Source organism: Aptenodytes forsteri, unplaced genomic scaffold (assembly GCF_000699145.1).
Source record: "Aptenodytes forsteri isolate BGI_AS27 unplaced genomic scaffold, ASM69914v1 Scaffold119, whole genome shotgun sequence".
Lineage (NCBI taxonomy): Eukaryota > Metazoa > Chordata > Aves > Sphenisciformes > Spheniscidae > Aptenodytes > Aptenodytes forsteri.
In genome coordinates, this window is record NW_008796165.1 from 12,477,503 (window position 1) to 12,500,658 (window position 23,156).

The window sequence follows — 23,156 nt, forward strand, 5'->3', positions numbered from 1 at the left end:
GCCGGGGAGGGGCGGGGGGGCGGCTCGCGGCTGGCCGGCGTGCGCCTGAGGGGAGGCCTCGCTGCCTTCGACGCCGCGGGAGCTGGCAGGTGTGGTTCTAGGGAGGAGGTGACTCTCCTGACAGGTAGAGTCAGCTTGTTGTGAGAGCTTTTCTGGAGTAGTTTAATTCCTTCTTCAGACACGGAGGCTCTGCCCGGCGCTAGTGCTTGGTTGTGGCATAGATCCTTGGGAGAAGCGTTTCCTACCATATCGCTTCCTCAGCACCAGACCCGTATCTCAGTGTGAACACCGCCATGGTCAGGATACTAGCCTGGAATCGGCCAGAGACTCCCACCTCGAGGCCTTTTGGGTTTCACGCACCAGGGGCCTCAGTGGTTCCCTGTTGCTGCTGGTAAAGGCTGGGGAGAGCTGCATGGCTCCTGATGGCAGGCGAAGGCGCTCCGGGACGCAGGAGTCATCTTAGTGCCGTGTTATGGTGCAAACAGTTTCCATTGCTTGGAGAGACTGTGTAGTGATGAGGAGGCACTAGGGAAGTAACACACTGTTTGCAAGTCTTTCTGTCAGTGCCTGTCAATTTGGAGATTCTTAACAAAGCCATTTTTTTTCTTTATTTAGGAGTTGATTAATAAGAAAACAGTTCTTTTGTGTTCCTTGTAAATTTTTGAAGCTTAGAAATTCAGTATGGTTCCAGGTCTAACAATTCTCATTCCCCATGAAGTGATTTGTTAGTCATGTACACTGTTGTCATAGTAATTCTAGGATTTATTGGCTAATTTCAGAGGAATATGACAATATTTAGATCTCGGAAACAAGTTTTCCTCAAGCTTTGTGAGAATAGGCTTCTGAGACCACGTTATTGCTCCACAGAGAATGGCTTCAGCGTGAGCTCACCCTTCTATTAGACATCAGAAAACCTACACCTGCACTTCCATGGAGGCTGAAGTCCATAAGTATTCAGGTTCTGCTTGTTAAAAGTTAGCATGCCTTGAGAGTGACTAAGGCTCCTCTTGATCTGCATGGAGACTGGTAATCACAGATGCAGGGTGGTGTTTTTTTGCTTTCCTCATCTTGTGGTCACTAATCATATGTAACAACAGGACACACTCAGTTTGCCCATGGAGTAGTTTTTTGATACTTAACAATATTTAGCTTTGACCTGCTTCACCCTGGAGATGCATGGTGTATTTGTGTTTAGGTACTCTAGCACTGTTCAGTTGTTTCCTTCTTTCAAGTGCTTGGAGTAGTCAGAACGTGCTCTATAGCACTTTTTACAAATACTGCAGCATTACACAGAACAGCAGGTTTTGGTGGTTTCATCTGAAAGGTGTGTACGTGCTAAGCTTGGTTGGACTGAATTCTTCTGTGCGTTACCAGGATGGGAAACTGAGCATAACGTGTAGGACAGCAAAATATGTGTTAGAATAGTGTTGTTTTTTCACAGTACATAGTCACTTGATGGCATGTAAATGATATAATTTTTTAATATCTGAAGTTACAGGTGATGCTGTGTTAGGACAATTTAGGATTAAGATGACACTAACAAATGCTGTTTTTCCTTTCTTTTTGCCTTTATCAAATTTTAAACTGTTTGGGCTGAAATTTTCCAAGTCCGAGATCTCTCTGATGAAGAAGATGACATGCGCTGTATCAGTCACTCCTGATAATAGGGCCAGGAAAAAATTACAGTCACATTAGTGCAGAAAGGTTACTTTGGATTGGTATGTACCCTTGGCTCTTCTGTGGCAGGCTGCTCAGATTGGCTGTGCTAGAAGCTTTTGAAAAACAGCAGCAGTTAGCACCCGTGTATTAAGGACTCACGGTATTTCATGTCCCAAAAGGTTACACCCACGCTGAACAGGGAGAGCCTCTCACAAGGCAGGACTTTCCCTGCAGGCAAGTCTCTTGGAAGGACACAGGTTGTTGGAGGCCAAGTTGAAGGATGTAGGGTAGAAGCGGTTGTAGTTGTTAGGTGGGTGGGGAGAAATGAGAAGAAGAATCTCTGCTGGCTAAACCGTGTCCTCCTTCAGACCTCAGCAGGAAAACCCTTATTTTTGTCTTTCAGCAGACCTTTGTGAGGGCACGTATTTGTCAAGGCTACTACCAGGGGTGTTGTGTTCCCCTCTGGCTCTGGGATGTGCCGGGGTTGAGCACCCCGTGTCTCCGTGCAAGTGGCAGGCGTCTGGCAGGGGGGTGATGGCAATGGAAGACTTAAACCTTTCAGCTCTTCTGATGACCTCTGCTGGCATCAGCATGGGGGAATTCCTTTTTTCTTAGTTTGCTTTTGAAGAAGATCCAAGTCTTAGGATTTCATACAAAACCTTATGAAACTTTCCCGCTCCCTATGATGCGTTGAGTTCAGCTCTCAAAAGTGAAGACAGCAAAAACCCAGATGCACGCTGTGCTGGAGTGTGGGGTTTTTGCTGGTGTTAGAAAACACTAAGCTTTCTGAAATTCATTATTTTCTCAATGATTTTACAATTATATTGGGAGTTGTGACATAAATTTTGAACTGAGGTTTGCAATTTTGTCTATCAGTAAGATAAGTGGCTGTCAAAATCGGAGAATGGAGCTAAGGAAGTTGAATGCGGAGTGGGTGAACTGATTTTAACAAGACAAACCATAGTGTTTTGGATCACTATTCAAAATTATTGTCTAGGAGTGGACCTCCTAATTTAGCAACTGTCTGTTGACATCTTGCTTGGACTTAGCATCAGTGTTTGGAAATCGTTTAAGGATAAGCTGTTTGGGTCCCCAAACATAAACAGCTCAATAGTATATGGAGTTGTGTGTTTCTCTGGTGCCCAAAAGCCAGTGTTAGAGACCTGTCCTCAATTATACATTACTTGAAAACTTTAAATTAGTTTATATTTTCAGGGATCCCCTCACACCAGAAGGAGCTGTTTACTTTAAAATATAACACACTTTTTTTCCCCCCCACTCTCTTTTTATGAAAGAAAGGAGAACAAAGAAATACTGAGGGTGGTTTTAACATATTGCACAAAAAAAAATATCATTAAAAACCATTGCAAGCTGGCTGCAGGCCAGCTTTGATCACAAGGAATCCCAAAGTGCTGTGTAAACTTGAACTGTTATACGAACTGTACCTGAGGTCCACTTTGGCGTCCACTGGTGCAGAGTGGTCTACAATGGCTCTTAGCAATGCTTTGGAGCAGCTCAAGCAGGAAGCTGAAACTGTCTTTAATCTTTTTTTCCCCCCCTCTTTTGCACCTCTTTCTCCAGGGGACTTCTGCCTAGATGGCAGATGTAGATCTTGTACCTACATTTTTCTGCTTAAATTTTTCCTCTTGGATCTGTACCCATCGTCATAATTACTATTGTTATACCTGCTGTAATGGAAAAAAGATTAATCTTGAAGACTGTCAGCGCAGCACTTTGAGGCTGTTTTTGAACGGCACAGGCTATTTCTCATGGTGCAGTTTGCCAGTGCATCTGAGCTACTGCAACCGCTAGCTGCTGCAAGGTGTGGTCCTGCTTCCCCAGCACTTCTTGCCCCCCTCCTGCATGCCAGTGCTGGCAGTTGAGAGCTAACTGGGCAAAAAGCTCACCCTACCAAAATGTGAAGGATTTTTCTGCGTGTTTAGCTCCCTGTTCCAGCTCACTATGGGATCAGATGAATGAGTGCAAGCACAGATGGAAAGGGAAGAACAAAATGCATGAAAGAGGGCTGGGGAGCTGGACCAGCCTCTTTGCTTCAGCTATTAGATGGGCATGGTGTTGTCAAGTTGGCATTATTTCCTGCCATGCTGGATTTCTTTTCTGGGTTTAATCTTTTCTTCACCCTACTGCTGGTTTAAAGGTGTTTCAAGTCACTTTTCCTCATAGGAGTTATTTTGCATCCCTTTCTGATGTTGGTTCGCTTGCTTTAGGGTTTGTTTGGTTGGGTTTTTTTCCCTCTTTTAACTGCTGATGTGAGGTAGAAAAATAGAGGAGGGAAGTGAACGGAGGGAAGTTAAATTGGGAAGAAAGAACAAATTTCTATATTCTTTGTCCTGTTTTGCTAAGAATCATGCAATATTTTTAGTCAAGGAGGTTAAGTTTTGTCTTTTTGGTTTAGATGAAGACTCAGGAATGTATAAGGAAATGGTATTTTCATCTGTTCTTCAGAATCAGATCTCAGCACAGAATCAAAGGCTGCTGTGCTCTTAGAAGTGTTTTATTTCAAATGGAAAAGAAAATAAAGCTGCAGCACTTATGGAAGTTCAGATGCATTCCTGAAAATCTTTCAGGGGTTGTATGGGTTTGCCACTTCAACTCTTGCTATGAGTTTGATTTAAAATGACCTCCTAAATCTGTTAATAGTCTTGCAAAGCGACCCATTTTGCTTGGCCCTGGGTGGAAACCATGCAAACCCACTGAGTTCTGCAGGAATTCCTCCAGGAGCCAAAGCTGCTTAGATACAGTAAAGTGTGCATAAATCTGAAATTGTGGTTTGTGACACACCTCCTTTTTTTTTTTTTTTTTATTAGGTAAATCAGCTTAATCTGACTCTTCAGGAGAAGAGAAGCTATTCACCTGCATACTTTTTTTTTTTAAGGTAAATCAGCTTAATCTGACTCTTCAGGAGAAGAGAAGCTATTCACCTGCATACTTAATATTTCGTTAAATATCACAGTGTCCTGCCAGAACTCAAGATGTTTTCAGTGTGAGCACAGACAGCATCAGAGGCAGAGCTGAAAGGATCAGACGTCCTGCTGGGAGAGAGCCCCTGGGATGTGCTTACCCTGGTATTATATTCAGATGCATATGACCCTTTCTACTCTCGAATTGCAAGATTAAAAAAGTAAATACAGAGGGTTTTTTCCCCCCCATATATATATATATATGGCTATTTTTGTTCCGAAATACTTCTAAATATATTATTCTGAAATTACACTGTTATATACTGGGTAGAGTTAAAATTATGTAAATTGTGCTATTAAATGGCTGACTTCTTTCAGAGGAGCTTGTACTAAGTGAAGAAATCTTGTTTCTCATGTATGTTTTGGTATAACTGCCTTGACAGATTTCAGAATGACAGGCTCTGCACCAATGTAATAACATGCAAGTAAGGGTACAAATTTATTATCGCTGCTAATTGCAAGTCTGTTGTTTTTATACTGCCATTTAGGCCTCAGCCCCAGTTGGAGACCTGTTCTATTTGGCACTGTAGAGGAGCGTGATAAAGGATATTCTGCTCCTTAAAAGCTTGTCACATACACAGAAAAGAGAAAGGCAAGCTCACATAGGAGAAGAGAATGGGCTGCTTTCACCTGTTAAGCACCGGGGCTGCGATTAGAACTGACCTCCCTTAGGAACGTGTTGGAATAGGGATTGATTTGGCCAATTTTGGGCCTTAATGCTCTGCTGTCTCGTGGGCGGAGGGAACTTCATTGTTTTATAGGGAGATGCAAGGTTTCACCTATATTGCCATGCAGCAGGGCTGAGCTATCATGATAAGAATACTGTCTACAAATAATTAATCGGGTAGAAAGTATCTTCTAAATAATAGGAAGATTTTAACTGTATGTATATTTGAAAAGATCACAACTTTAATGTCCATATTCAAAATAATTTGGTTGAACGTAGCTGTGTCTCAGTTTTCTTGGCCAATGTTTGTTTTTATAACCTGCATTTTTACTCATATTTGAAAGAGTTGTTCATATTCCTTCCTGTGTGTGAAAGGAAAAGCACACAGAACAAGGAAAGATTTTTGGATCTGCTGAAGCTGCAGTGCAAATAGCTATATTGAGAGCTTTGTTGAATACTTGGGGTAAACAACAAGGGGTAGTAGTATATTTTTTTTTTTAATTTGTTATAGTTAGCTTAGTATTTTATTATTGCATTTATTGACTGTGTATCTGTTAGCATACTGCTTGGATATATAAATCATTAATTTGATTTTTTTTTTTTTTTTTTTTTTTTTTTTTTTTTTTTTTTTTTTTTTTTTTTTTTTTTTTTTTAAACCTCATATAGGTTATTCTGAGTAATTCCAAAAATACTCTTCAACATGCCTGAAAATCCTGCTGCAGGTATGTGGTCTGAAAGTGATTACTTTTGTTAAGCAGTGAGAAATGAAGCTCTGTTCCTAACATGTACTATTTTGTGGTGCAGATAAACAGCAGGTGCTGCAGATCCTTGATCGTCTGCAAGCAAAACTGCGTGAGAAAAGAGATTCCCAACATAATGAAAACCTGACTGTTTTGCGTAACACACTCAGGAGCCCTTTGTTTAACCAGATACTGACCCTCCAGCAATCCATCAAGCAACTGAAGGAACAAGTGAGTGTAAAATTACGGTTGTTGGTGTGATGCTAACTATAGTGAATTTGGAACTTAAAACAAGGTATGTAGGCATGTGTTAATGAGGGCACTCTCATTGATAAGCTGTAACTTGGTGTGAGTGAAAGTTGGGTTTTTTTTTTTTTTGTCAAGCTATTGTCTACAGAGTCACTACTGAAATGAAAAGCGGTATTGCAACAAACAGGTCATGGGGCAACGTGTTTTCAACGGGATGCAGAAGAGGCAGGCGTTGAGAACCCATCAGTCTGAGAAAAGCATCTGCAAAAGACATCAGCTCTAGTACTTTGAGTTCTGAACACAGTTGGAACTGGGATCCTTTGTTTTTCACAGAAGCTAAACGCTGTTTATCAGCTAACTGGCAGCATCTTTTCTCCTTAAAAGACATCATCGCTTAGTTCCTGCTGACTTGTATAAGAATGGTTAACCTGTTTTGGGAAATATAACTTAGAAAACCACACCTGAAGATTTGCCAAGCTCTGATGCAGATGTACCCAAGCTAGCTTTAAAATGACTTGGCTCCAGCAGTGGAAGGAACTTGGGTAGATTGGTTTATAACGCCAAATGACACTTAGACCTTGTGGACATGGACATCAATGACACATCTGCATGAACAGGTCTCACCGTGCAGTTAGCAGAGTCAGGCATGCAAACTTAAAATCAGGGACTAACTTGGCATACCCCAAGCAGCAGCAATCCCTGTCTCTGCTGTTACCGCACCTGCCCAGTTGCAGATACAGAGGGTGGGTATCAGGGGGACAAGGCCGCCTTGCTGTCATTGCCAAATGTATTGCACGTGTTCCTGCCTGGGTGGCATGGTAGCAGTTGTGCCATTTATTCTTCCTTCCCATGTTCACAAAGGTGCTATATCTGCTCCTGTTCTTTCCTTCCAAAGCTTGGATGCATGCCTGCAAGCTATTAAAATGAATGAAAATGCAAATATATCTAAGATCATGCTTTGTGACTATGACATAATGGATTTTATATCCAGAATGTTCAGAATTATCATATCTAGAAAATTTTGTTGTTCTTGAAATTCTTTTTAAGCATGTCCCTTGTGAGCAGTTTCATTGAGGATGAGATTTTTTCAGTTTACTATGTCGCACTGGGAATATTTCTGCATTTCTTCATTATCTGTCAGGACTAGACATTGAACTGCAAGTTCTAGCAACAATAACATGTTCAATGGTAGTTAGTTTGTACCCTAGGCTCTCTCTGGGGAGGAGATAATACAGACCAGGCCTTTGGCTCCTGAGTGACTAAGTGACTCTTAAAAAATTTAGATTCTTGTGCCAGAATTGTCTAGGTTTGCCTGACAGTTGCAACAGTGCTTGAGTGCCTCTTCAATGTTGTCGCTTTTGCATGTGTTTCTGGAATATCAGGGTGAAAAGAGGATAATGGGCACAGGCAGGGAAGCAGAATGAAAGAAATGGAGAAAATGAGTGGAGTAGAAATACAGCTGAAACATTCAGGGAATGTTTCCTTCCGAAAAACAGTTTAAACTCGATATGGTAGCTTGGTTAAAGCTTATATATTAACATTGCCTAATTTATACAGGTGAATATATTTGTGTGAATAGGCATATATGAACATATGTATGCTTACTTCTTTGGCAGTCTTCACACAAGATGATATATGTGGAAATCTCTTCTTTTGTTTTTAATAGTTTTTCTGCATCTTTGTTCATTTTCAACAGCTTAATTATATGCCTCCTGACCGTTCAGTAGATTTTGATTTTACTAAGAGAGGGCTACTAGTGTTTGCTGACAAATCAGTTGCTGCTGGGAGCATGTATACACCTTGCAGTTCACCTGAACCCAAAGCATCTACCTTCACTCCAAACCTGGGAGTTAACGAATTTAACGCAATCATCCAACAGATGGCAAAGGTAAGGCTCTCAGGTTTAGTGAACTAAACTTATTTTCCTTTAATGTCAAACTTTTTCTTGCAGGCTTTTGGAGTATATTTTCAAACATGCTCTTTTGTTGTGTATCTGGGAGTGTGGTGCCTCCTAGCCAGTAAGAGAGTAGAAGTGCTGACATTATCTTTCACAGGGAAAAGTTATCCTCAGCAATGGAAAGTGGTCTGGTGGTGTTTGGTTGTTGGCTTTTTTTTTTTCTTTGCCAATTTTTTCATCTTACTTTCTGCCAAATGCACCAATGTAGAAAAGAAATTTCAGTTGCCATTTTCTGCAGAAACTTGTTTTGATGGAGAGACTTGTTTTATCAAGTACATTTTAAATTGGAAATGTACCAACTTTGTTAATATATGAACAGTGCAAATGATTAAAAGAACTGGCATGTAGTATTTTATGTAACTCTTCATTTAGTATGTCTTCACTTTGCCAGACAGATGCTGATTTTATTAACATGTGATGTAGCATGTACCAGGTGCTTATGGAAGTTTTACAGGTGCAGACATCCACCCATGTGGGATTGGCATTTGTACCATAAATATATTGTTCTGTGTTGCTTTGAACCTTTAATTTAATTGGTTAGTTATGCCTTTCTATATTAAGTAACTGTTGCTAATTGACTACCTTAATGTAGCTGTAATATTTTGAGCATAAGTCTTCTCATTAGTGTGTCATTAACTCATCAGATAAAAGATTTAGCAGTAAAGACTGCACATTATTTTGGATAAAACAGCTGTGATAGCAGTGCATTCTCTAAGTAATATTTCCCAGTAAACAACCCCAGAAATCTTGTATTAGAACTGAAAAGCAGGCAGTCACAAAAGCAAACTTTTTTTAGCATTAAGTGTGAAGTTGCAGGGAGGGGAAGGAAATTAATTTTGTTATTTAAAAGCTGCAATCTTTTGAATGCACACCTAAAAATCAGCATTAAAAGCAAGGGGAGCCAAAAGATAAGTAATTTAGTTTAGCTATGTAACATTTCCAGAAATCCCAAATATATTGCTCTAGACAGCACTTCGTTCATAGTTTTCATCCAGTTTGGAATTCATCTGATAATGTGAATGAAGTGTGAAAGCAGCTCTTAAATTCCCTGAGGTTTCAGAACCTCAGAGTGCTTGCATATCCAATACTCTGCTATATTAAAAATAATAAATGGAGGAGCTTTTATAGAAATAACATATTCAGTATTTTGCCTTTGTTTAGTCTTGTATATCCAACTCTGCTATATTAAAAATAATAAATGGAGGAGCTTTTATAGAAATAACATATTCAGTATTTTGCCTTTGTTTAGTCTTAGGAGGAGAATAATTCTCCCGATGTTCATAAATTTTAAACTAGCTCATTCTATTGCATTAAAAATTAGTAAATCAATTTTTTCTGTTTTATTAGGGGAGACAAATAGAATCAATAAAGATTGAAAAGCCTTCTGTTGGAGGTCTTGGATTTAGCGTGGTTGCCCTTAAAAATCACAGCTTGGGAGAAGTTGGTATCTTTGTCAAGGAAGTCCAGCCAGGAAGCATAGCTGACAGGTGAGATCTTTATAATTGCGTTGGAAAATTGCAGTATTTCCGTCAAGGGAAAAGTCACAACTTTCACGTTGAAAACTCTATCAGACTAACGTGTTTGTCTGGGTTATCTGGTGGGATATTTTGGTGGTGGTATCTTGAATTTTGGCTTTTCAACTAAACGGACTCATGTTTTGAGGATCAGATTTTCAGATGAGTTTTAAATATCCAAGCCATTCATAAATGGAGTTTCCAGAAAACATGACTGACTTAAGAGAATCTTCAGTACTGATTAAAAAACAAAAGAAAACTTGGAAAAGAATACAAAGAAAATAAAAATTAGCCTCTGTTTGAATTTTTATGCATTGTGTCCCTGAAAGATTTTTCCCCCCCCTTGTTTCTTTATTTATGTGCCTATGACAATGCCCTATTTATAGTTGGTTTTACTGTTTGTTTCCTGTGTAAATTTAGATCCAATCCTCCCAACAGATCCCTGCACAGATGTCATCATAGAATCAAGGCTTCAGGCAGTTTCTTCCCGTATTGTCTGTGGGTTTTCACCCAACAACAAAAGACAGAGCAATCCTTTAAAAATAAAATGTGATTGTAAAACCACAAGAGTTGGCATGAGACAAATGCAGTGCTTGGAATTATGTTTCAAGAAAATGTGTCTAGATTTCAAGTCATTGGTGTCACTTTTTAAATAACACATGTCAGGAAGTGCCAACACAGGATGACAAAAAGAGTGGGGAGAGGTTGGAATGATAATGGCTATGGGCCCACAGAGAACACACCAGAGAACACTTAAAGAAAAGCATATTAGGCTCTTTCAAAGTGGAGACAGATGGACTGATCCGGATGTCAAAGGAGGGTGAATATCTCACTTTAGGATTTGATGACCTGCTGCTCACTTTCTTTGATGAGAGAATCTAAAATATGGTTAGTGCTTGAAGAAAGTGATTTCTGGGAAACGTCTTAAAGATTGCATGATAAAAAGGAAGTTTAAAATGCGTTAGTTAAGATGTACAGTTATATTGTTTCGGAGTTTAAAAATTTCCCCAGCGTGCTTCCCATTTTGCTTCTGAGACAAGATCTCCTGGTGACTTTTTTTGGATTCCTACAGAGCTTTGAAGGCAATGTCTGTCTATGTAACAGTGTGGTCTCGTGCTCAGAATGAATATTTAACAAAGGAGATGAGTGATGGTTTCTCTCTTGTCACAAATCTAAATTCATCACTAGGGTGAATTAACTGTGAAATTTATATTATCTTAAGGTATAAGTTGAACTGTGTATTGCTCGAAGAAAGTTTGATGTCTGAAGTTTGATACTGTGAATTTTGAGTAAAATATAATTATGCAGCTCATTGATCTTTAGATTAAATAATGATACAAAACAATATCATAGCCTGAGTTGTGGGTACTTAGAGAGAGTATCATGTAGTGCTAAACATAATGAAGAATAGTTCCTAGTTCATTGTATAACTACAAAAATAATTTTTTTCCGCCCTGTGATTCAATATCATCAAGAAAGGATGAGGGAATTTCATTGAATTTTGAACAGAAGCAAAGGAAAAAACTGAGCAAATTTCTGTACTATGATAAAGTTGGAACAAAATACGGCTGGGCAGTTCAGTACAGTGTGGATTGCATGTAGTTTGTATGTTGGTGAAGACAGTCTAATAAGCAGATTTTTTTAATATATAAATATTTAACCTTGCATAACTGTGTATTTTGCATGTTCATATTTAAATTACACAAGCCTGTTGTGGAGTCACTAATGCTGCATTTTAAAATTTCTTTTAATGTTTTGTTAAGGGATCAAAGACTAAAGGAAAATGACCACATACTGGCCATTAATTGCACCCCATTGGATCAGAACATTTCCCATCAGCACGCTATTGCCCTCCTCCAGCAATCCACAGGATCTCTACATCTGGTTGTTGCTAGGGAGCCAGTTCAAGGAAACAGCAGAACTTCGGCTGTCTTATTAAGTGATATAAATCCACCTGAGACTGTGAGTTGTTCTAATACTGTCAAAATCAGATTTTGAACTATGCTGGATATTTTTTTGTGGTTGTAATTGTTTGTGTTAGCAAGCTTTACATATAGAAATTTTTTTCTTTAATCAGATTTTATATGCGATGACACTTCATTTAGACTGATCATGCAATAAGTATAAGGCTTCCATTGCAAAGCTGCATGAAGTTGTTATAAAATAGATCCTGGGTTTTTATGGGATAGCAGAAGCTTTAGTAGATCAACATATTCTTAGCAGCAGGGTCTGTTCAGCATGGGCTGGGTAAAGCATTTTACGAGTATACCCAGCTGAAACCTACTTGTGTTCAGCAATTAAAGATGCTCTGATTACATCTTAAAAAGTGTAAACATAACCTATCATGAGCACTGCTTGAAATATCCCAACCAATTTAAATTTAAACTGCTCAAAACAAAAAGCCTTGTCTTTGTTTTAAAGACAAACAAAAAGTATCTGTTAAAGAACCTCTCAATCCCTGTTTATTTATCAGGGTATTTTTAATCTGCAAATTTCATTGATTGCGAACCCTTCTGTTTTCTTGAACAAGGAGAGATTGTCACTGGGACGTGTAATAAGCTAGGGCTGAACTTCCATCTGTGTTCAAACCATATGGTCCAGGTGGCTTCACTGAATTTGGTCGAACTGCACACCTAAATCCAGGGTTTGCAATATTGGAATCTTAATTTATTATGCTAGTAGGTTTTGATGAAAATCTGGTTAAGAGCAGTGCTTTTCCTTATTCTCGGTAATTATTTCCCTCATGATTATTACAGAGCTAGTGAAATCTGAAGGTTTTAGTAGATAATCAATATTGTTTATTGCACTGAAAATTTTAAAGAATTAAACTTTAACTGCTTTTTCATTGAAAGATCTGCACTGAACAGACTAACAAAATAAAACACAAATATATATCTCTACAGGGGGTCTTTAAATGTCTTTTATGATATTTAACTGGCTTTGGCAAAGGTTTTCAGTATGCTAATAAATCTTTTATTCACAGAAGACTTAAATCTGCCTACTTTGCTCCATTTTGGTTTCTGTGAGATATTCTGACAGAAACATTGGCTGGGTTTGGGTTGCTTAACAGCTTTGTTATTTTCAGATTGTCTTGTAGAACATAAGGTCATGGTACAGTGAAGCTTAGAAACATGCTTCCAATTCAGTATGGCAGAATATTGTACTGCGCTATTAATTCAGCATGTACTGGTGGTGTTTAGAGTGTGTAAGTGAAATAGCAGAAATAAGAATTTGGGCAATGCTAAGTGAAAACGAGGCCAGTGCAAGCTCCTTGCCTCTGTTTTTCTCTGTTGTTTGCAGTATTCTAGATTTCTGAAAAACTAGAAGGATAGTTTTCATTTTGGCAAGAAAATCTTAAAATTGCTTTTTCTTAGTCAAGCTTTTTCCTAGTATCCTGTTATCCTGAAAGTGAAGGACAAAATGTATGTTTAAAAACAGATGAGAAATCCCACTGCGTATTTATAAGGAAATGAAGCTGACTGAACAAAATCCAACAGATCTCTAGTATGTGGGGTAGAGAGAGAAAATTGCTCTGATTAATTCTCGTCATTCCCGATACATGTGAAAGTGAGAAACATTAAAGATCGACTGAAATGAAAATATCCTGTTTTTATTAATTGCAGATTCACTGGGGCCACGTTGAAGATGTTGAGCTGATTAACGATGGTTCAGGATTAGGCTTTGGAATTGTAGGAGGAAAGTCGAGTGGAGTAGTTGTAAGAACAATTGTTCCTGGGGGATTAGCAGATCGGGTAATTTGTTATATTATGTCACTTCTTGTTTGATTGTAAAGTATAATTAACTGGTTTTGACAGTCTTAAAATAAACTAATATACTTAAACAAAAGGAAGCTGATAGCATCAAAGTCTGAATGCCAACATATACTTTATAAATAAATATGTTGAAGGTATGATTGAGGAAAAAGTCAGCACCTGACATGAATTAAGTTGTTTCTCAGACATTTTTTGGCTTTTGTAACATTGTTGAACATGCAGAAATTCTGAAAAGTTGTCTAATCTTCTAATACTTTCAATACTTTTGATATTTTCAGCCTTTGGTCAGTCTGGGGGAGGACAAATACTCTTAATGGATTTGCACATCCTCTGTAGAATTTGGCACATTTGGCAACATCTATAGGGACAACCTCTCCAAATGAATTGTCGGGCAAGAGAATCTGCCCTATTGAAGTAATTGTGTTGCAAGATTCAGTTTATAGATTGAAGATGTCCTATTTTTAGTGGGTTTCATTTTAAAGGGGTTTTGATCCCTGCCTTGCGGTCTGCCCAGTTCAAGGAGACATTTAGGATTGATGCAAAGCCTTTTGAAGTTACTGATATCTTTTAAAGTTGCACAGGTACAGTTTGCAACCTTTGATTGCTAATCTTTAAAGACTCGGTGCTAAGTGTTGCTCCATTTCAGGAGTAGAACACATGCAATAGCACAACAGATTTGGATTTTTAATGTGAATTTGGTCATGACAAGTTACAATATTTGAGGTCTGGAGCCCATGCAGACAAGATCTGGTAACATACTAAAGAGAGAGGCTAAGGTACTTCCTCTAGTATAGGATGGAAATGAAAACTGGAGATTCAAAGAGCTTTACTGGAAAATGTTGGCTTTTGCTTGACTGCCTCCCTCTGAACCTGTCATGTATAAATGAGTATTTTTTAATTATTGTGTAACACCTGTTTTGCTGTAAGGAATAAAGTGTTTTGGCTACAAATGAAGCATGTAAGTTAAGAACTCACCACATCATTCTCTGCTGAATGAGACATCATTAAGAACACGTGACATAATGAGCACATATACATGTTAAAATTGGATGAGTTTGTAAATGAGTTTGAGTTAGTTCTGGGAATAACTCCGCTATGATTGCTGCATAAATCAATGCACCTAAGGTGGTGGAGCTGTGCTGATCAATACCAGCTGAGGATTTGGTCCTATGAATGCTTGCTTATAATAGAAATGATGATGTAGGTCATGAATCATAATTATCATGTAAAAACTGGTTTGTGTGGAGTCTTGTTACCGTCAGTGGATTTACTCGCTCGAGTTGGAGCTAGTCATATGAGAAAAGCATTGCCAGGCTAATATAGAAGTATGAGGAAAAACTCTAAAAAGTCCTAAATCAAAATGCAGTGCTTTTTATTCTAACCCCTATGCAATGAGGAGTATTCTGTGAAACAGCAATACTTAACAACCTGTGAGATTATAAAACATTGTTGCTGTCTGTTTTCTCCTAAATGAGAAAATAACCACTTTCTTAGGAATGGTGCTATTCAGCTTGTGTATCTTACTCAGTTTTGGAAAGGTTGATTTACCGCTGTTGACTACTGTGGAAAAAACAGTGCAAATGCTTCCTTGAATTATTTAGTATGTTGCCGTGGTGGTCAATTTTATGGTATTTTCTTGCATTGGCTCTCATGGCCATGAAGATGCCTGTACACAGTTTCAATTTTGTAATGGAAAAGATATTTTATGTATCGACTGGAAACATTTTTTGCAATTTTATTTATGTTTGAAGGATGGGAGGCTCCGGACAGGAGATCACATCTTACAGATTGGAGGGACCAATGTGCAAGGAATGACCAGTGAACAAGTTGCCCAAGTGCTGAGAAACTGTGGGAATTCTGTTAGGATGATCGTTGCAAGAGACCCAAAGTGTGAAATTGTGGACACTCCACCAGCTCCTGTGAGCTGGCCAGTCAGTACATTACCTTCCTTTCAAAATGGAAATGTAAGTATCTGGTGTTTACTTATGACATTTTAAAGTATTTTTGTGGCTGATGATCAGAAAGGAGGAGGAGAACAGAGTGTTCTTGAGACCTAAAGTGCTTCTCCTCTTTTGAGTTTCCAGATATCATATGCATGTATTTAAGTAGTCATTATTATAGCCCTGCCTTCTATAATTTTTTCCTTTTTCCTGTGTGTTATTAATACCTATAATCTTGGGATCGGAACGACCAACTTTACAGAATTTATTTCAGAGTGGGTAATTTAATTACCAAGACCATAAATGTTATCGATAAATGTACTTTTAGTTCTCCTCCTTAGCTCATCACATTTTTGCTAATCAATCATTTGGAAGTGGATTTAAAACTTGACTGTGAATTTCCCTAGTCTGAAATCCAGAGTGCCACGGCCACACCAGAATTATTCAGCACAATCATCTTTTTATGAAACATAAGTGTAATGTTTTCATAGTCTATGCTACTGTCTGTGATAGGAAATATATCTAAAAATCTTGAAACTTGTTTTAGCAAATCTTATCATGGTCATATCAAAGTCTCTTGTTTTTGAAGTCATTCTTTTCAGTTTTGAGTAATTAAAATCAACAAATGCTACACTAAGTGTACAGTAGGTCTTGAAACATAAACAAAGCTGTGCTTGTGTACCATCTGCTACTACTGTGCTGCTTAGATTTAGATCTGAGTAGCCTTTTCTTTCTTGTCTAGTTTCTTGAATATTGAATAAGAGAGCTATTTTTTTTGAAGCACCATTTTTAAAGGTCAGACTAGCAGTCATATTGTTACAAACTCACCTTCTCACTTACTGGGCATAGTCACTGCAAAGGCAGCTATTAGCTTTGTGTCTTGCGTGTCTCTGGAAGACTACTGCATGGTCATATCAAAGTCTCTTGTTTTTGAAGTCATTCTTTTCAGTTTTGAGTAATTAAAATCAACAAATGCTACACTAAGTGTACAGTAGGTCTTGAAACATAAACAAAGCTGTGCTTGTGTACCATCTGCTACTACTGTGCTGCTTAGATTTAGGTGTAGAATCTGAGTAGCCTTTTCTTTCTTGTCTAGTTTCTTGAATATGAGTGAAGAGAGCTATTTTTTTTGAAGCACCATTTTTAAAGGTCAGACTAGCAGTCATATTGTTACAAACTCACCTTCTCACTTACTGGGCATAGTCACTGCAAAGGCAGCTATTAGCTTTGTGTCTTGCGTGTCTCTGGAAGACTACTGTGGCTGAAGCTGTCGTAAAGTATTTTGGTTCCTTCTCAAGCCCCTCTTCTCAGAAGAGGGATTGGTGTAGTAGGAAACGTGAGTGGCAGAGGGATGGGAGGGGGTAATCTATGTACATAAGGTTGGAGTCTTAAAAGTGGGCTTGCCTAATACTCTGAAAAAAGGCTTTCCTAGAGAATCAGCATCGTTATGAAGCATTTCTTTCCTGTCTGTGTCATATTTTCCAAGGCCCATATTAGGAAAAAATAACATGGTCCTAGTTTTGTTTCCTCTACAAAGTACTATTTTCCTTTCTTCCCCGCCTCAAAGGTGGGCCTCTTTGTCACTAATTGACCCCAAGCATTGTAGATGCTGCAGTCTTTCTAAAATGTTATTCCTTCTGGATATCTTTTCAGTGTCCTCCTTATTCCTGCTATGTAGTTTAGAGGGGAAAAAAAATCACGTTGCAATTTCATCTACTTCTTTTTGAATGTCATCTATTGTTTTCTGAACTAAATAGTGCCTTCATATTTAGATTTGAAGAAACTCCTCTTTCTGGTGTTGAGAGATTTGCTGAATTCAAGAATAATGGCTAATCTGAATGTATTTATTAATTTAATGATGATTTTAATGGTCCACCTTTCAGTTTGTGTCTGATTTACAACAGCACTTTTTCCTATAATCTAATTTCTCTCTGGTTTCTGAGTACTTTCACTACCTGTGAGCTTTGGAATAGAAAATATTTTCCTTTTCTATTTTGCAAACCAGCAGAAAGGCATTTTTAATATATGGTCAGGTTTTTTCAGTTTTATATTAATATTTTATTTCCTTTAAATTTCCTGTAGTAGAGAATAACTGAAACTACTTATGTCTGTGCACGGGCATGAGAAAACAGTCATATTATCTGTACTCCAAGATACTGACAGCAATGTTAGCAGCCTACTTGTGCTGACTGTATTTAGGACTCCGTACCTTGATTATTCCAGACTCCACTTCTAATGTTTTGCATTCTACCAGTAACACTACTTAGAGAAAATTTCTGTAGCACCAGAGCACTGACTATGAAGGGCTTTTGATTGTCAAAATAGCAGGACTCTCAAAGCCATAGCTCCATTTCAGATGTTGCTATAGGCTTGTTTACTGTTTTGGTTCTGTCTCCTAAAGATAAGTGACAGAGCATCAAAACTTATCGTCATCTCCATCAGCGTCTTATGGAGCAATTGGTTGGAAAGCATTTAATGAGCTTAATGAGTTGGCTACTGGAGGAAAGTGTGTGTGTGATAAGAAAGGAGATAGCTGTCCATCGATTTCTCTTTCAGTGAAAAGTGAAATAGGTACAGCCATAACTTTGGCCTGCTTTTAATATAGGTCCTTCCAAAGCTGATATTTGGCAAGCATTTGATTAAACTTCTCTTTTGTTCACTGTCTTAAGAAATGTTTTCCAATTTCCCGGTCCATTTTTTGCTGTTGGCAGTGACACTATCCCTTTTGATTTGATCACTTTAACAGACCTTATTCTGATCATCATCTTTTTGATCTCATTGGGCTGTATCTGACTACCGAAAACAAACAACTTCATGTATTTTAATTTATCCCTTGCAATCCCAGATCTATGTGCTTGATTGTTTTTCTCTTTAGTATCACCAATGTCTTTAGTGTGTCCTGTTTGAACTCTGTTTTGCAGGTCTGATTTTTGCTTGTCAGAGTAGAGTTGCACAGACATACTGAGGCCAGCTTTGTGGGGACCTTTTTCCGTATACTTCTCCAGTGTAAGGTCAGATCATATTGTAATCTTAGCTAGTGGCTTTTATGGTTTTTTGGTAATTGTAGTAAACGGAGGGTTCAGAGAACAGGTCATGTTATGTGCTTCTCTTTTTCAAGTATTGCTTGTTATGAGAAGTTGTCTCATCAGTTCAACAATAAAGCATTTACAAATCAATACTCTCCTTTCCTCTGTTAGGTCTTAAAAATAATTTTCATTGAATGCGAACTAATGAGTCTTTTGCTTCCCATTGCCTTAGACAACCTGGAGGCTTCCAGTGCTCTTTGCAGTTTGGTGGCGTTCAAATCTGAACAGGATCATATCAAACTTGTTAAGCTGATGTGTGTAAAGTTGACTTTTGGAATGGTTTTGTGGTTTGGGATCTAGCATAAAAACAAACAATAAGCTCAAACATCTACCTAGTCTCCCATATTTGCATTTAAGTAGGCAACTGCTTCTGTAGTAGAGATGTGTCTGCTATGTATACACGTGGTTTCTTTCATTTCAGGGCATCAAACCTGTTTCTGTTTTGAGATCCCTTTCCTGCTGCCCCTCACTTCCTTAGCAGGTGATAACAAGGAGAGATAAGCATCACTTTTTCTGACAGAAATGTGTGATGTGATGACACTGTCTATTTATGCCAGGTTTTTTTGCTTCTTAACTGTCCAGTAGAAAGAGCTCAGGCAAGTGCATTCATGACACTGTTTATCAGTACTAACGTATGAAAGGGTGAGAAGAAATTCTGAGGGCATTCAGGGTTTCTGTTGTCTTCTGGGACTGACTGGGAAGTTTGTTGTTACCAAGTGGCAGCAGAATCCAAAGGGAAATGGCCCCTGAGCAGTCTAACAAAAACCTTTGTTTTCCATAAAATATAAATATTATACCTCTGACAGGTATGTGGAGAAAGTATTAGGAAAGAATTTAAAAAGCAACTAATGACTTTGGGTGACATGTTATTTTCAGCAAATCTGGGGTATATCTCTTTTGCAAATATGATCCCTCCTAAAATAGGAAGATCAAAATCACTGCTCACTTCTGAAGATCTTAATTAACCTGCAATATTGTAGTGGTACTGGGAAATGATGAGGTGGGGGTTTTTTTGGTTTTTTTTTACTGTCTTGTGCTTTATTTATAGGATAATACCAACCTTTTTGAGACCTATGATGTGGAACTTATAAAAAAGAATGGGCAAAGCCTGGGGATAACAATTGTTGGATATGCTGGCACATGTGATGTAGGTGAGTTCTACAGGGTTTAGTAAAGTCTAAGACAGGGGCTTCTCAAATACCCTTTATTTACTATGGGGAAAATGGATAGTGCTTCTTTGAAACAGTGTAACTTACAAAATCTATGAAGAAGATATTTGGAGAACTTGCTGCAAAGTGAAATTCAGCCACAAAAAATTTTAAAGAGTTGTAATTGGCTTAAAAAAATAATTCCCACTTGACTGCTGGACTGTGAATTTTACATGCTTATGTTGTTATTGTGCAAGATATTAAACTGTAACAGACAGTTCCTGCATGTACAGACTCTAACACAGTCAGGTTCCTGTCCACCCTGTTTTTTGCCCCTGTGGTATATAGCACAATTCAGTGCATTTTAAGAAGAATTTCAAAAACAGAGTATTGGATGTCCCCAGTTTGCATTAACTTTTGAATGGCATCTTCAGTATGTACAAAATAGCTCAACAAGCAACTTCCGTTTGTTTAATGAATTGTAGGTGTTAGAGTGGAAATGATCAGTCAGATTAACTAGCCCATCCCTCTGCCAGGCAGGAGATGCAGAGAATCTTAGCTGTGCGTGATGCGTATGCCACCTTCACAAGATGATGTAGTTGTCTTTGGCAGATGGCTGTTTCAGTGTCTAAACTCTGGGAACAGATTAAAATACCTGTGCTAGGATATGGGAACATGGAATCAGTTTGTTTTTTTTTCTAAATCCTCTTATATTAGAGCTGTTAACTCATCTTTCAAATATTGGTTCCACAAATGATAATAACTTTAAAATTGACTCAACTGAATATCTGGTTTTACACAAAGGGGTAGGGCTTTTTATCCCCTTCCCTTCCTCATGGGACTGAAGAAAGTATTTTGGGAATATGGTGCAGCTGGGGTTGCTCTCCAGCCCTCTTCATTCCCAGGAGATCCTCTTCTGTTGCCGGTCAGGAATCCCAGGCCAATGCAGTGAGCACTGGGAACAGGGTTGGGGAGGAGCACGTGTCAGGCAATGGGAAAAGGTAGGTTTGAAGCACTGGTAGAGGGGTTTTGGTGAGCATGGACAAACCATGTTGGGCAGGTGTCTGAGGAAGGTTAGTGTTCAGAAAAGGACGGATGAAGTGTCAAGATTCACTAGAATTAAAGATCAGCATCTCATATTTTGCAGGAGTTTGTGGAAAGGAAGGTTACTGTTTCAACTGATGCTTGGGTTTTTTACTTTTTTTTGTTTTGTTTTTATTTCCTTGTTCTAATTAGAAGTTAGAATTAATAATCAAATGTCAAACAAGACAAAGGACAGCTTTTCTGATTTCTATGTTGTGGGTTGTTTTTTTTTTTTTTTAAAGAAAAATCCTTTTTCATTAAGATTTAAAGTGCTAAATTCTTTAGCTGTAAGATGATTGAAGTCCTGATCAAAGTACTTAAGCACATACTTTACTTTTAGCTTAGGTAGTTCTATTGAAATCAAATGCAGCATGGAATTAAGTGATTGTGGTTTAAAGCCTGGGTAAGCACAAAGATGAATCCATGGAGGAGGTGGCCTTTTGTGAGCCATTTTAAGGAAAAAATGTTGAGGTCAGTGTACAGGTGGTTGTGTTGGTGCTGTTTTTTCCATCAGAGTTCCTCAGTCGTTCTATGTCAAGCTGTGTGAGTGGTAATGTCCAAATGTTGGTGGTTTACAGAATCATAACTTTGTGGACAGAAGTGTTTGAAAAAGGCTATAATTAAAAATCTTAATAAGAAAAGAAACAAATTAGGTTAATGTAGTGACTTGTTTCTCTTCTTCCCCTCCCTCTGCCAACAGAACCTTCAGGGATTTTCGTGAAAAATATAATACCTGGTAGTGCTGCTGACCACAATGGCCAAATTCATGTTCATGACAAAATTGTTGCTGTAAGTAAAACAGTCGTCTTATATATTGTTGTAGAACTAATACTTCATTACACATCTCAGTGTTAGAAGAACAACGTAGTAAAGACTTTCTAAAATTAATTAAACCACCTCCGCTTTGCAAAGGAAATAATTTGGTGGTTTGTATTTGTTTAGGTAGATTTGTAACAGAAATGAGCTTTGGCTTGCTGTGGTTAAAATATTGTTTTATATTCAAAGAAGTAGTAAATAGTAGTTAACTATGAAAGAGGCAAGCATTTGGATTAAAATGTTTCAGAGTGGAGAATCTTGGCTTTTGGCCTGAAGTAAAGATGAGCAGCATTAGCTTCTATTTGAATTGAATGGGATTTGTGGATGATTAAGATTTTGCAAGATGCAGCACACTGTTTATGGTCCTTAATGACTGTGTAGCATAGTGTGGATACAATCAAAGTGTTAATAGTCACAATTTAGGTTTAAAAACCCAAGCTTATGTGTAGAAAAATTAAAAACCATTGAATAACAGTGAATTGAATAATAGCCAATTTTGCATTCACAGTACAAGCAGGAATGAATTACACAGTCTTTTTGTTTTAAGAGATAATATTTATAGAGATATGATTTTAAATTACTTTTAAAATGTGTGCTATGCCACACATTCCAAAGTCAGCTTCTCCTTTGTGAGAGCAAAAATTGATACAACCTTGTGCTTTTATCTGCAGCTTTGCAGGAGAAGCCTCTATTGATGCATGATCTAACAGTGAGGTGAACAGAGTATTTTGGGTGTAAATTAAAATATCTGAATTAATATAAGAATTGGGCTGTTCAGAGTGGATTATACGAACAGTTATGTGTATAGGCTTGTGTGGGGCATGTTAGAAATCCATGAGAAAACTAACAGTGATAATGAACTGAACAGAGTTCTAGGTTGACTACTCTTGCTGGAAAGTTTCATCCACAATACTCCTCAAGCTGTTTTTTGTAAGCAAAAAAATTGTAGGGGAAAATCACTGAATACTTAGATTAGTAAATTCTGTTTTGTGGTTGCCCCATGAAGACAGAAGAAATTACTGTTGTGTTTCTTTTTAAAATGCATTTTGAAAATATTATCTAATTAGTGAAATGTATCTCATTTAATGAGATTGTTTTGCAAATACTACTGTTTTGGGTGAATAACCCTATAATTTCTGCACAAAATAATGTGGATGTTACTTACAGTGTATGGTACGGCCTAAGAACGTAATGTGATTACTATTATATGACACGATTTTCTTGTTTTAGGTTGATGGAGTTAATATACAGGATTATACCAACCAAGAAGTGGTAGAGGCGTTGCGTAACACAGGACAGACTGTACGCCTTACCTTACTTAGAAGGAAACCTTCTTCTACTATTTCTTCAGAAAGACCTTCAGGTAGAGGTAATCCTAATCACTCAATTTACAGTTACCTAATTTAACAATTAGGACTAGATGCCACATGATCCTAGATTTTGTAAGGGCACACTGTAGAAAATGAAATACTTAAGGAGGAATGGAAAGAAACAGAAATGAGGGATTCAGGAAAATTGAGTGCAAAACTCCTGTGTAGCCCCC

At 38.0% G+C, this 23,156-nt stretch overlaps 1 protein-coding gene across 1 annotated transcript in view; it reads left to right on the forward strand.

The window, feature by feature from the left end:
* The first annotated feature begins 5,983 nt into the window (after positions 1-5,983).
* Positions 5,984-23,156, forward strand: part of PATJ (PATJ, crumbs cell polarity complex component) — a 155,416-nt gene continuing 138,243 nt past the window's right edge. Inside the window, exons 1-10 of the mRNA XM_019474145.1 lie at positions 5,984-6,029; positions 6,112-6,278; positions 7,993-8,184; positions 9,601-9,740; positions 11,531-11,729; positions 13,391-13,519; positions 15,292-15,504; positions 19,615-19,717; positions 21,498-21,586; positions 22,844-22,976. Coding sequence (XP_019329690.1) covers positions 6,008-6,029; positions 6,112-6,278; positions 7,993-8,184; positions 9,601-9,740; positions 11,531-11,729; positions 13,391-13,519; positions 15,292-15,504; positions 19,615-19,717; positions 21,498-21,586; positions 22,844-22,976 — 1,387 coding nt within the window. The 5' untranslated portion in view covers positions 5,984-6,007. The remainder of the gene's footprint in view (positions 6,030-6,111; positions 6,279-7,992; positions 8,185-9,600; positions 9,741-11,530; positions 11,730-13,390; positions 13,520-15,291; positions 15,505-19,614; positions 19,718-21,497; positions 21,587-22,843; positions 22,977-23,156) is intronic.